Source organism: Uloborus diversus, chromosome 1 (genome assembly GCF_026930045.1).
Source record: "Uloborus diversus isolate 005 chromosome 1, Udiv.v.3.1, whole genome shotgun sequence".
NCBI classification, from domain to species: Eukaryota; Metazoa; Arthropoda; class Arachnida; order Araneae; family Uloboridae; genus Uloborus; species Uloborus diversus.
In genome coordinates this window covers 259,257,623-259,271,087 of record NC_072731.1, presented here as the reverse complement: position 1 = coordinate 259,271,087, position 13,465 = coordinate 259,257,623, and the positions used below count along the sequence as shown (strand labels likewise).

The window sequence follows — 13,465 nt, the reverse complement described above, 5'->3', positions numbered from 1 at the left end:
ATAAACAAATTGTGACTAGAGCTATCCAGGAAGGAGGGGAGGGGAGCCGGTCTTTTCCCTTAAAACAATTGTTACTGCGATTTTGGTGACTTAGAGCAAACCTAAGGAGTAGTTCACAAATGATGTCACGCTTGAAAGGGGTAGGGAGAGAGGGTTCGGGGTTCATGAACTTCGGACAGTTAGTCTCAAGGGGGAAGGAGGGGATTATAAGAAATATGACTTCACATATTTTGGTCCAAATAAAAGCGTTCGTTATAGCAATATGTTCATCGAACATTGCGTGAGATGTGACGAGGGGAGAGGCTAAGGTGAAGTGTAACGTCCTTTATGGACAATCCGTGTTTACGTTAGGCTACTGTGTACTGAAGTGTTATAACTAACTTCGTTTCTGCCTCCCCCCCCCCCGAAACGAAGTTGGTTACCTCCCCCCCCCCCCGCCTTGAAAATACTCGCCCTGGGGGTAGTCGTCATCTCTTAAGCCGGACCCAACCGATGAACCTATAATTTTAAAACAGTATTCAAACCAAAGACACTTTTTATAACGCATCGCAAATTATTACATATTTCTAAACATTAATATTCAAGCAATACTTAGAGAAATAGCCTTGATTTTAATAGTCAATTGCTTTAAATATTTCAGATTGATTTTTTATTGTTTTCTCATTTACTTTTATTTCTCACATGTAAATCCTTTCTGGAACAATTGCCCAGTCCCCGCCTTTAGTTCAACCAAGTTTTTTTTGGGGGGGGGGGGGAGAGGGGGGGGGGCAACTTTTTTTCGAATAATGTTTTCATCATTTTTCAAAAATAACAGCTACTGTAGATCTACTGATTATATATCCACTCTATATGATCTGAAATTTTGTACAACCCATACAGATGCATCAAAAAGACCCAACCCGTAAGAGCTACTGAGTCACCCCCCCCCCCCCCCTCAAGAAAAGGGAGAGGGAGATGGAGAGAGATATTAAGTCTTCAAAACGAACGCAACCCTTAAGCATTTCAATGCCACAGTCTGTGTGGCAATGAAGTTTTCCTGTCCCCCCCCCCCTTTTTTTTCATCAGCGCACTTGCAATTTCGAATATAGGACGTTAGTGTTTAAAAGGATATCGTTCAAAATTCAGAAAGCCTATCCTTAATAGAAATGTTTCATTCGGAAAACAAAATACCTTACTTATTTTTGTAAATACAATATTTTCGTTCTGAAATTTTCAGTTTAAAAAGTATAGATTCCCCGTAGACGACAATTACGCGAAGCTAGAAACGAAAGGAAAGAACACAAAGACATTTTTACAAATTTAAATGCCCGCCAAATTTAGGGTTGTCTCAATTGAAAGCGGTAGCGATCACCCCCGCGCTAAACTTAGCTTTGCTTTCGGGAAGGCGTTCCGAAGTCTCTTCTCCTCATGAACGCACAATATCGATGGATTCGTCATCTTCCCGCCTTCATGTTTGGCTATTTAACATAATCCTCCGATAAGAATTAGCGGAGATATCAATTAAAAATTATTCATTATGACACTTAGATTTCGACATAAAATCCCTATTTTTTCGAAGGCTTTCCTCCATTCAAATTATTATTCAGTGCTTCATCTCATCTTTCCGTAACACTGCTTTTATTAAAATTTGTAGTTGTAGCGTGAAGAAAATCGTTAAATGAAAGATTTGTTGCCATTTTTTCCCTCGAATATAAACAAAAAAAAAAAAAAAAGTTTTTGTTTTGAGGCTTTTCCTGCAATCGGGGGTTTTAAAATGTTTACTTTTTGGTTATTTTCCCGCAATCTGCCGCAAAGTTTTACTGATTTTTTTTTTGTTCAAGTCTGATTGTTGAACACGCGTCACTGGACATAACTATTATTTTCGAGGCGCACCGTGCAAAGCCGGGCGACGCACCTAGTATATATATATATATTTAGCGTATTGCATGAATTGCAATGGTTGCATTGCATATGTTTGATAAGAATGATAGATGCAGTTTGGTGAAAATTATTCAAAAGCCTAATTTGCTAAGTTTTAAGATAATGGGGTCGATTCCAAAATTTTAAAAGTATTTTTTCTGAAAGAACATGCTTAAAAACATAGGCTCTAACCATTTTTTAAATAATTTGTTTAAGTTTGATATTTTTAAAAAATTACTTTAATCGGTGTGCTTTTATTGTTTACATTTCTTGCCGATGACATCACAAATGATGATATGCCATTCTGTGTTGCTATTTTCACAGAGTAAAATATTTAATTCGCATCTTTACTCACGTGTATTGGCAACGATAGGGTTGATAGCAAGCGAAGAGCACAATTTTAATTCGCTTCTTTATTATCATAACGTGGAATCGCGATACAAAAATGCGCCAAAGAGCATCATTTGTGACGTCATCAAGACCACGCCTTGTTTCAAAAATCGGACATTTAAAAAAATTAATTAAAAAATAACTGTTGGGAAAATGAAAGAATTTTCTGGGTCAATGTTACTTTTTTTTTTTTGCTTATTCTATCAATTTCAGTGACTAAAAGTACTCTTTTGACTGAAGTAAACAACCCCATTGTCAAAAATCCTATCGTTAAAATGTGTGAATAACTATGTTAAATGCTATTGTTTTATGTGAAATTTCTTTAACTACACTAAAGAATTGTGGCATGTTGCATCAAAAGATAGACTAGTTTTCTGACTCCATAGAATGGTGCATTAGTTTACCATATTTTTGTGCAATAAACAACGCTTACTTGCATATTTTGTACCAAATACAGTAAATTTTGTTTTTTTGCTTTTGAACAGCCAGTAAATTAGCACCATCTTTCGGTGCAACACACCACAAATTTCATATAATGAATTTGACCCAATTTGTAGTTACGATTTGTTCTTTGTACAAATTCTAATATTGTATATGCTTAATAAAGAAAGAAATAACAACGTCAAAATGCACAAATTACAGATTACTGCAGACACATGTTTCGGCGTTTCAAGGAACGCCTTTTTCAATGCAAAAAGTAATGAGCTTATAGATGAAAAGACGTCTGAATTTTGACTTTTGTCGGATGTCTTTTCATCTGTAAGCTCATTACTTTTTGCATTGAAAAAGGCCTACCTTGTAACGCCAAAACACGTGTCTGCAGTAATTTATAATTTGTGCGTTTGGACGTTGTTATTTCTTACTTTACTATTCAGCACTAAAGTATTTACTTATCTTATATCAATGCTTGTATCAAATATCATTTCCGGACATATTTGAAATGAAATTGGAAAACGATTTATCTCTCTCTCTATGTAGGTAAAGCAGCCAATTTCTTGAAATTCTTCGAAAGCTTCACATTTTCGGGAATAGCTAATGGTTCTGTAGGAATGGATACAATGGCGTTCATAGCGTAAGTAAGCAAATTCGATCTTAATGCTAAAACTTCTCTTGATGCTCAAATCAGTTGCTGTAAACCAGAGTGAAACAAAATGTGCGCGGAAACTTTAACTAAATAATTTTTTTTTTACCCCTGACACACAAAGGAAGGGGGTGGTTATATGTTTGACGTATCTGTGTGTCTGTCTGTGGCACTCTAGCGCCTAAACGGATGGACCGATTTTGAAGGAAAAATTTTTTTTGTTCGAACGGAGAGTTGATCGAGAGTGTTCTTAGTTAGGTTGCATCTTTGGATGACATTAATTAACGAAGATATCAATTAAAAACCTCTAAAAAGGTTTTCGCGGTTTTTGCAGTGAAAACATAGTTAAAATTTTTTAAATTTAATACCAAAATAAAGAGATTTTTTTCCGCGTTTGATAGAATGGGTTTGGAACTTCCATGTTTATAGAATTTGAATTATAACGTTTTTTAAAGCAGGTTTTAATAACGGCTAAGCCTTTGTTCACGCGATTGATCACCGAATTCATTGTTGGCCGACAAGGAAATTAAAAGCAATGATTTAAAATTTTTTTATCTATTGCCAGCTTCTATTTAATAGCAAATAAAATACCTGATACCGATTTTTAATAATATAAGGCTTTTAAAAGGATTTTCAATTTTCCCTCTTGATCTTCAGTTGCGACTCATTCGGGAGTTTTTAAAAATTTTAATTTTATCGTTGCTTGTATGGTGATAACATAATAACGAATTTCACGCTTTGAACCAGTAGCAATTAAATGTTTATTTAAACTATACATTTTAGAAGCGTATTTTTCTGATTAAAAGTCACGGGTAAAGGTGGTTGAACAATGAATGAACGTAAAAGCCAACATGTATTCAAATACGTAGCATGGATGTATTTAAAAATTAAATAATATTTCAAGTGAGTATTAAACATGTCATAAATCTCACATTGTTCACAAAAATAAATAAATCAGAGAACATTTCGTTAGAGTATAAAATTTAACAATGAAATGAATTTATATACATAAAGTTTAAAGTAGTTACCTAAGATTATGTAATGCTAATTTTTTTATATTTTTTCTTGTTCGGAATACGTGTTTTCATATTTTTAACATTTGATTAATACATTTTTGAAAAAAAAATTTTTTCCCATGAAAAATCACGAATAGAGGTGATTGCACAGTGAATATAAATGCTAGCATGTATGTATTCAAATAGGTGGCGAGGATGTATTTATCAACAAAAATAATATTTCGATTGAACATTGCATAACTCTTACAGTATTTCATACAAATAAATAAATTAGAGAACTTTTCATGCGAGTATTAAATTTAACAATGAAAGAAATTTATATAAATCAAGTTTAAAGCAGTTAACTAATATGAAGCGTTTTCAATCCTCATATATATAATAGCCAGTGATCGAGTAACGCTTCTGACGTCATCAACAATGAAACTTGCTCCACGACATGATAATTTGATAAAATGTTTTTGTAATGTTTGAAAAGCAGGTAAAGGCTTTATTTTGACAAGGCTGAACTGAATCCAGTTACTTTACTGTTTTACTGGCGAATCTGTCGTTTCAGGGGAACGAAGAAACGAAAAAGTGGTCCACAATGAACGCTATCTACTGGAGTTTAGGGTTAATCCAATGGAGTTAGGGTTAAAATTTCAACTATCAAAATATCTTCAAACAGGCAATGGCTTCGTTCAAACGTTGAAGCACTTTTCGCCCGTCATATCTTGACGATCGATTCTCTAATTTTGTAATATTCTTAGAAAAATATTTAATTCTATGAAATAAAAAGAAAATCTTTCAAATATAAGTAGATTAAATTTGAAAATATCTTTATATAACCCACACGTTCCCAATATCAGAATATATTGTATGAAAATTATTATGAAAATATATTAAATAATTGACGATTAGGAAGAAGTTATACAAAATACCTATAAAATTTACAATCGAAAAGGTAACAACTTTTTGAAAAGAGAAAAGTGACTAAGGGGCTGTCCATAAAAGTTGTCACAGTTTTTTTTTCAAAAAAATTGACCTCCCCCCTCACGTGTCATAAAGTGTCTAATTTCTCCTTACTCCTCCCTGCCTTTTTTACACGTCACGCTGTTCATAAGCATATTGTAATTAAGAATGCGAGTTGTCACATTTCTTGTTAGTGCCCTCGTCCCAAACTGCAACAATTTTATTAATCCACTTTTCTCCCCCAAAGCTCGACATCATTTATGGACGACCCCTAAAACAAAACATTTTTCATTGATTGAAATTCCAAAACAGTATTTTTCAAACTCTTTAATCAGGGTTGCGACACTTTTTATTGTAGTTGATCCATTAAAATACTTAAACAACAACAATTTTCAATTATGAAAATCCCGTAGCTTGAGATTAAATTTGAAGTAAAATTTACCTAGTGAAATATTTAAAAAATGCAACAAATACCGGATAATGTGGTTTTCTCTTCTTTATTTTAGTATTTCTGAAAAAAAAGAAGAAAAAAAAAACTACTATGCGAAAATATTTTTCTACTTAAATTTTATTGTAACTATCTTCTCTATTTTGTATTTTTTTCTTCTGATTACAGAGGAATTACAATCACATACAACAGATGGCGTTTTATTTCTGAAAAGGGGAAAGTGAATTTAAACGTCTGCAAATTGCTTTGTGGTCGATATTGCAGGTAAGTTTAAAGCAGCTTATTTTTTTTAACTTCAATTCATATTTTATAAAAAGAAGTAATTAAACCACTTGACCGCGCGATTTCAAATTTAAAAAACCCACTTGGAAATTATTACGCAAGGATTGGTTTGAACCCCCCCCCCCCAAAGTAAGGCTTTATAGAGATTTTTCCAACCCCCCCCCTCGGGACCATTACGTAATTAATGAACAATCCTTAAGCTTTTAGTATGTTGAACTATAAAATATGATTTTTTAAAAGCAAAGTAGGGGAATGTGGGGCAAAGTGAAATAGTTAAGATGACTGAGGTTTTTGAGAATGAACAAATCGGAAATTTGTTTTAAATATTATAGTACATAACGAAAGAGCATTGCATTTTATAATAAAATTTGCATTGAAACAAAAATTTAAAAAAAAAGGAAAAAAAGGAAAAGTTTCCCTTTTTTTCATGGGACAAAGGGAAAAATAAAATATTTTCCATTCGAGTACATAAAAGGTTGAATGAATAAATGAAAAGATAATGAAACATTAAGCAAATAATGAAATAAATAAATCAATTAATATATGAAGATAAATAAATGAGGGCGTAAAAGAGTAATGAATAAGAAAATAAATGAATAAACGAATAAATAAGTGAATTACTAAATGAAGAAATGTAAATGATTTCATTAATAAATGAACAAGTAAGTGATTTAGTAAATGATTCAGTGGGTAAACGAAATAAACTATTGCCTAATTGTAAAAACATTTAAAATACAAATGAGGCAGTGAGAAGCAAAGGGATGCAAGTAGCAAAATTAAAAATTTGGAGATAACCATACACATGGTAGGTGAACCTCTCCTCCGTCTTGGGGCAAGAGATGGTACTAGTAACCTGGTAGGTTTCTGCTGTATAGCATGATTTAGAAAAGAATTTCAGTGAAAGTCAACCTAGGATTTGATCTTTAAACAAGTTTTACTCGAAACTTAAAATAGTCCACTTGCATCCCTTTGCTTCTCACTGGCTCATAAGCTTAATATTAGCTAAATTAATGCTCCACCAAATGTTAGTAGGTCTCAATTAATGTTTAAAATGTTAATAACAAGAACTTGATCATTTATAGTAACAAAAATATTTTTTGACTTACAAAAAATATTACATAAGTATCATTCAAAAAAAAAAAATGCCGGTATTATCATATGTTTCTGTCCTAGGCGGTGTTTTTTTCCTGACTGGAATAGGCTACATGTATTACTATACATAGCCATAATATTACCAGATGAATGGCACTAAAAGCAGAGTAAATATTTCACCATTTCACTTAACCCTACTATTTCAACTTTGCCCGACATTCCCCTACTATTCATTATAAATGACAGTTTCACAACAATGAGCACACAGTTCTTACTGCACACAATTTTTTTTTTTTTTTTGAAGATGGTTTTACAGATTACGGTATAATTTTAGAAATATTTCGATTTATGAGGGTTATTTTCGTATTACATGTAGTATGAATAAAAAATCTCAAAAGGTGGACTGAAATTATCCAAAATTATAACTTTTAGAAACACAGATTAATCTACTATACAGCATAGAAATTAAAAAAAAAGGCTCTTTAATACAAAAAAATAAATAATTAAATTAAAATAAAGAAATAAATGATAAAACTTGATCATTGATTTGCGAATATTTAATTTGTCAGAAAAAAAATTCCTTTTATATCATTATCTTTATCATTATTTCATCTTGTCTTTCTTTTGCAGAATGACTGCAGCGCAACTTTTAGCCATCAGTGTCTTTCTAGTTCTGCCTTTAATCGGATCTGGTCCTTTCTGGAAGCCCTACATGGGCCCTATGTTGAACAATTGCAGAGAAAGGTGGTGGATGAATATTCTATACATCAACAATTTCTGGCCCTCTATAGACGCTGTGAGTACATACGGAACAACAGAGGATACGGAGTCTCTCAATTTCTGATTTTGACTTCGTGCATTTTTATTGTGTGACGTATTGTGAGATAGTAAGCTTGAACGTTCTTCGACTAGGGGTTCTCAACCTCTGCTTCTTATTATATTTGCAGCTAGAAACGAAACCGAAACCGCGAAATAAAAAAGAAACGGCAAAGTTTGGTAGCGCCATCTACACGAATGCGGGAAAAGAAATACGTAATTTAATTCCTTTAAGATTGCAGTGTTTGGTTTTGACAAGGACGCAATCAGGGTACAGGGTAACAAGGCCTGATTTTAGTGTAACCCCATGTAACGTAGCTTAGAGGCCCCACAGCTTTGGGGGGTCACCAAAAGTTACGAACTTTTCTTTTTACACACATAAATGTTTTTAACCCCTTTAGTCGGAATTATGAAATATTGGAACAAAAATGTTGATATTTGTTTCACAGTGTACTATGGTAAAGGGTATCTCATAGACAAAATTTTGAGTTTGTAGGAGAAAAATTAAAAGAGTTATGGGACGTCCAGTATTCCGGACTTATCTTTTTGAAATCAACATTTCATATACAAAAACGATAAAATACCGAACAAACTTCATTATAAAATGTTCTACAAACAATTATAAAATATAATATAAGCGTTTGAAACGATTAATTAAAGATTATATATTTAAAAAAAATCAGGAAAAAATCTCGCTTTTCAGATGAAAATCCATGGTTGGAAAAATGAGCCACTCTCTATCTCTCAATCCTTATATGTCAGTGTTGTCAATCCCAAAACGAAAAATTATTTCACAGATTATAATAAGCAGAATGTAAAGAGTCAACTACAAAAAAAATCAACTAATTAAATCAATTATTAAATGATTAGCAGCTGTTTAAAGTGTATATCCGGTATACCGATACCGGACACCAGGTCTGAAGGGGTTAACTATTTTCTTCTACATTATCGACCGCTTTGGAAGTTTCAATGCAGTTCCTGATTGCATAAGTCCGTGTGAATCATTTTGCAGCATTAGAAGACATAAGAGTCAAAATATCGAGCAAGGATGGGCATTAAAACTGACAGACGCTTTTCACAAGTTAGAACATAATGTACAAAAACTTGTCAACAGCAAACGGTGGTAATCCGCCTATTGATAATGTGAAAGTGGCTGGTATGACATACCAACCTCACTCAGATTCTATATTACTTCAAATTTATTTGCATAGAGATGTTTCATTTCATGTGCCCTAATTTCATAAGATTATGTTCAAAATTAAGTTATGTGTAATAATTATAAATTTTGTTTACGAAATTATCTATACTTATATTTTATAACCAGCTTCAGTTCGAATTTTCAACTGTACTCTTGTATTGATCACATAGGGTGGTCTGAGGGGAGGGGATGTAGGTGAGCTCATATCAGTGCTCAAAAGGAGGTGCATAGCCTAACGGGTTGAGAACCCCTAGTCTAAAAGCACAAAGTGAGTCATGCAAAAAAGTGTATTAAAGAAAACTGCGAATAAATAGGATATATATAGAAAATTCTTTAAAATAAGATAATATTTAACGATTGATGTTTCAAATGGTAGTTCAGTTAAGTTGAAATTAGATCGAAAAAATATCTTTTTTATGGCTTTGATGTTTAAATTATTGATTGTGAAACTAAGAAATAGTACTAACAAAAATGTAAATGATTAAAATGTTTTATACATATGCAGCAATATAAGATTAATCTAGCAAATTAACGAAGTATGGTACTTGTATGTTTATTTTTTCCAATTTTTGCAGACCAAGCCAAATTTTCCAGGCTGAAGATCCCAATTAAGGGTGAAACTGCATGTCTATAGATGCTGTAACGGGTTCAAGCCGAATTGCTTAAAAGCAGAATTTCTTTTCCTTCTACATAAAAGTGCAATGCAAAATAGCACATTCAAAATTTCACCTTATCTCTGTGACAGGGCCTCCCAACTGCAGGTCGTGACCTCAAATGGTGTAGTGGGGCATTTTTTATGGGGGTCGCGATGTTGTTCCTACTTTTTAAACACATAATAATGTAGAATTTCAAAACTATAGCATAAGAAAGAAATGGAGTCATCTTAATTTTTCTTTTTTGCGATGTTAATTGCAATTAATTTCATTAATAAATGTATGATACTGCAAAAACTTCGTTTCGAAAAATGTCATAAAATATTTTGTTTCGAAAATTTTCATTAATAGTTACTGCAAAAAATTTTGTTTCAAAAGTTGTCGTAAAAAATTTTATTTGGAAAGTTTTCATTAATAGTTACTGCAAAAAATTTTGTTTCGAAAGTTATCATTAATAGTTTCTTGTACCATCTGCTACTTTTCGTAAATTTACAAAACTATAGTATAAGAAATAATTAGCATCATCTTTATTTTTCATTGTAGCGATGTTAATTGCAATTAATTTTACTAATAAATGTATACTGCAAAAAATTTTGTTCCGAAAGTTGTCGTAAAAACATTTTGTTTCGAAAGTTTTCATTAATAGTTACTGCAAAAAATTTTTTTTCGAAAGTTATCAATAATAGTTTTTTGTACCATCTGCTACTTTCCATAAATTTGCAAAACTATAGCATAAGAAAGAAATAGCATCATCTTTATTTTTCTTTGTAGCGATGTTAATTGCAATTAATTTTATTAATGAATGTATACTGCAAAAAATTTTGTTTTGTAAGTTGTAGTAAAAAATTTTGTTTTGGAAATTTTCATTGGTAGTTACTGCAAAAAAAATTGTTTCGAAAGGTGTAAAAAATTTTGTTTCGAAAGTTTTCATTAATAGTTACTCCAAAAAATTTTGTTTTGATAGTTGTCGTAAAATATTTTGTTTGGAAAGTTTTCATTAATAGTTACTGCAAAAAATGTTGTTTCGAAAGCTGTGATTAATAGTTTCTTGTACAATTTTAATTCACAATGAACATCGAATTTAAGACTAACGCTTTACATGTTTAATCTTCAAATACTTTTAGTGTCTGTATCAAACATGGGTTCTGGCAGTCATCATGCAGTTGACTTTAATTTCAGCTATTATCATCTGGATTCTCAAAAAGTAAGAAACTGCTCTGTATTACACAGCTCTTTACAGCTGTATGACCATCAGGGTGGTTCAAAAATACATGTAAAAAAAAAGGGTTCTTCTAGATACCAGGACACTCCTCAATATTTTAAGACTTTTGGATAGCAATGTACTGGAAGAATTTTAGGTTCTTATTTCAACTGAAAGAGGGTGCTCACCCCCCCTAAACTTCATACGTATGGGGAGGGAGGTTAAAAAATATACTGAACTGAAAAAACAATGCTACATATTATAATATACACGTGTAATATGCATATACATTGCAATAAAATAATTATGTACAAAAAGACAGCTAGGGAAATTAAATGTTTCTAAATTTGTGATTTTCTATGCTACAGCTAATGTTAAATTGAGGGGTCACTGAGCACCCTCTTAAAAATTGAGTAAGAAGCTAAAATAGAAGTTTGGTAAGACCTCATTTGGAGTATGCTGTTCTGTTTTGGTCTCCTTATCTTAGGAAAAATATATTAATGTATTGGAGAAAGTTCAAAGGCGGGCTACAAGGCTAATAAATGGACTTTCTCACTTAGACTACGATTCCAGGCTTAGAATGCTAAAAATGTACAGTCTTGAGCAAAGAAGAGACCGAGGGGACATGATTCAGTTGTTTAAATTTATTAAAATGAAGGATGTTACGGGGTTAAAGTTTAGCACTGGAAACAGGACAAGGGGTCATTGTTTTTAAGCTATTTAAATCTTAGGCTAACATGGATGTTAGGAAAAATTATTATTTTAGCAGGGTAGTGGAACTTTGGAACAGCTTACCGAAGAAGTGGTAATGAGCAAGGGAGTAGATAGTTTTAAGAGGGCCATTGATCTTCAATGGGGATTGTAAAATGACTAGGACCATCCTAGCTGGGCCCAGAGCCTGTTGCTGGTCGTCACTTGTATTTGTATAATACTATTAGTAAGTCTTAAAAAAATAGGGGATGTCCTGTACTCTAGCTGAAAAAAAAGTTTTTTTGAACCACTCTAATGATCATGATCAATAGTTTATGAGATTGAAAATACTTATAAACAAGATTGCAACAACTTTAACAGCTATGTTTAATTACAGGTCCCGGAAATTCGGCATCCTCACGTGTGCTGCGTTAGTCCTCTCCTGTATCATAGGAGTAGCTGTCATCACAATCACACAGCAATTACCTGGAAGCATGGCATTTTTCATGCTGGATTTCAGGTAATGAGATATGAGGAAATATTTGGTATAAATTTACTCTGGCTACAATTCACATTCTAGTCGTAATTTACATTTACATTCTGTTCCTTTTTTTATCATAAAATTACAGAACACACATTTCAAAATCTTTATCTTTACTAATAATAAAGCTGAAAGTCTGGATCTCTCTCTGTCAGGATCTCTGTGACGAGCATAGCTGCTAGTCCGTTAGGCCGATTTTCATGAAATTTACTACAAAATTAGTTTGTAGCATGGGGTGTTCACCTTGATGCGATTTTTCGAAAATTCGATTTTGTTCCTTTTTTATTCTAATTTTAAGAACATTTTCCCAAGCAAAATTATCATAAGATGGACGACTAAACAACCCAATGATCATAACATGGAACCGTAACACGGGCAAGCCAATTGGCGAGAAATTCACCATCCATTATTTGTAAATATACAGGCGAACCAAATGACCTTTTAATTTTCTACTGCGGACCGTGCGGGTACTACTAGTAATAAATCAATAAGTACCGTTGTGCTAAGAAATAAAAGGAAATAACGAAGGGTTTGTAGCACAAAGTTACAGATTACTGCAGACACGTGTTTTGGGGTTTCAGGGAACCTCTTTTTCAATGCAAAATAGTGAGTTTTTGAATTTAAATATCTTCGGTAAATGCCGGATGCCTTGTCTTTACACGCAAAAGCTCACTATTTTGCATTGAAAAGAGGGTTTCTTGTAATCCCGAAACACTTGCCTGCAGTAATCTGTAACTTTGTTCTTTAAAAACATTGGTTATTTCCTTTTACATTTTAAAATAATAGACTGTGCTTGACGTGGCCGTAAAGTTGAAGAGACGTTTAGTATAGAAACATATGGGTGGTATTTAAAAAATGTCAAAGATTTTCGAAAATATCTTGGACACCATAAGAATTGAGGAAGAAGTTAATGAATGAATATGCAAGTCGATAGTTAAGATTCTTGAAAATATCCAAAATAATTGAAGAAGTGCTTAATAGATGAACCTATTAAGTGACATTTAAATCTTTGAAAATATTTTTACTAATTGAAGTAGAGCTCAATTAATGAACATGCTATGTGACATTTAAGATAATATAAAATCGTTTAACACAATTGAAGAACAGCTCAGTGAGTGAACATCCTCAGTGATATTTAAGATTTTAGCTTTAAATGTCCATAATAGTTGGAGAATAGCTCTTTGAATTATCGTGGTAAGTGACATTTAAG

General features: G+C 32.5%; 1 protein-coding gene across 1 annotated transcript in view; it reads left to right on the top strand.

Annotated features, from left to right (window-relative positions):
• The window catches only part of LOC129220341 (nose resistant to fluoxetine protein 6-like), a 93,734-nt gene that overhangs the window by 54,782 nt on the left and 25,487 nt on the right, over positions 1-13,465 (top strand). Inside the window, exons 7-11 of the mRNA XM_054854748.1 lie at positions 3,268-3,361; positions 5,951-6,046; positions 7,787-7,952; positions 10,948-11,027; positions 12,112-12,234. Coding sequence (XP_054710723.1) covers positions 3,268-3,361; positions 5,951-6,046; positions 7,787-7,952; positions 10,948-11,027; positions 12,112-12,234 — 559 coding nt within the window. The remainder of the gene's footprint in view (positions 1-3,267; positions 3,362-5,950; positions 6,047-7,786; positions 7,953-10,947; positions 11,028-12,111; positions 12,235-13,465) is intronic.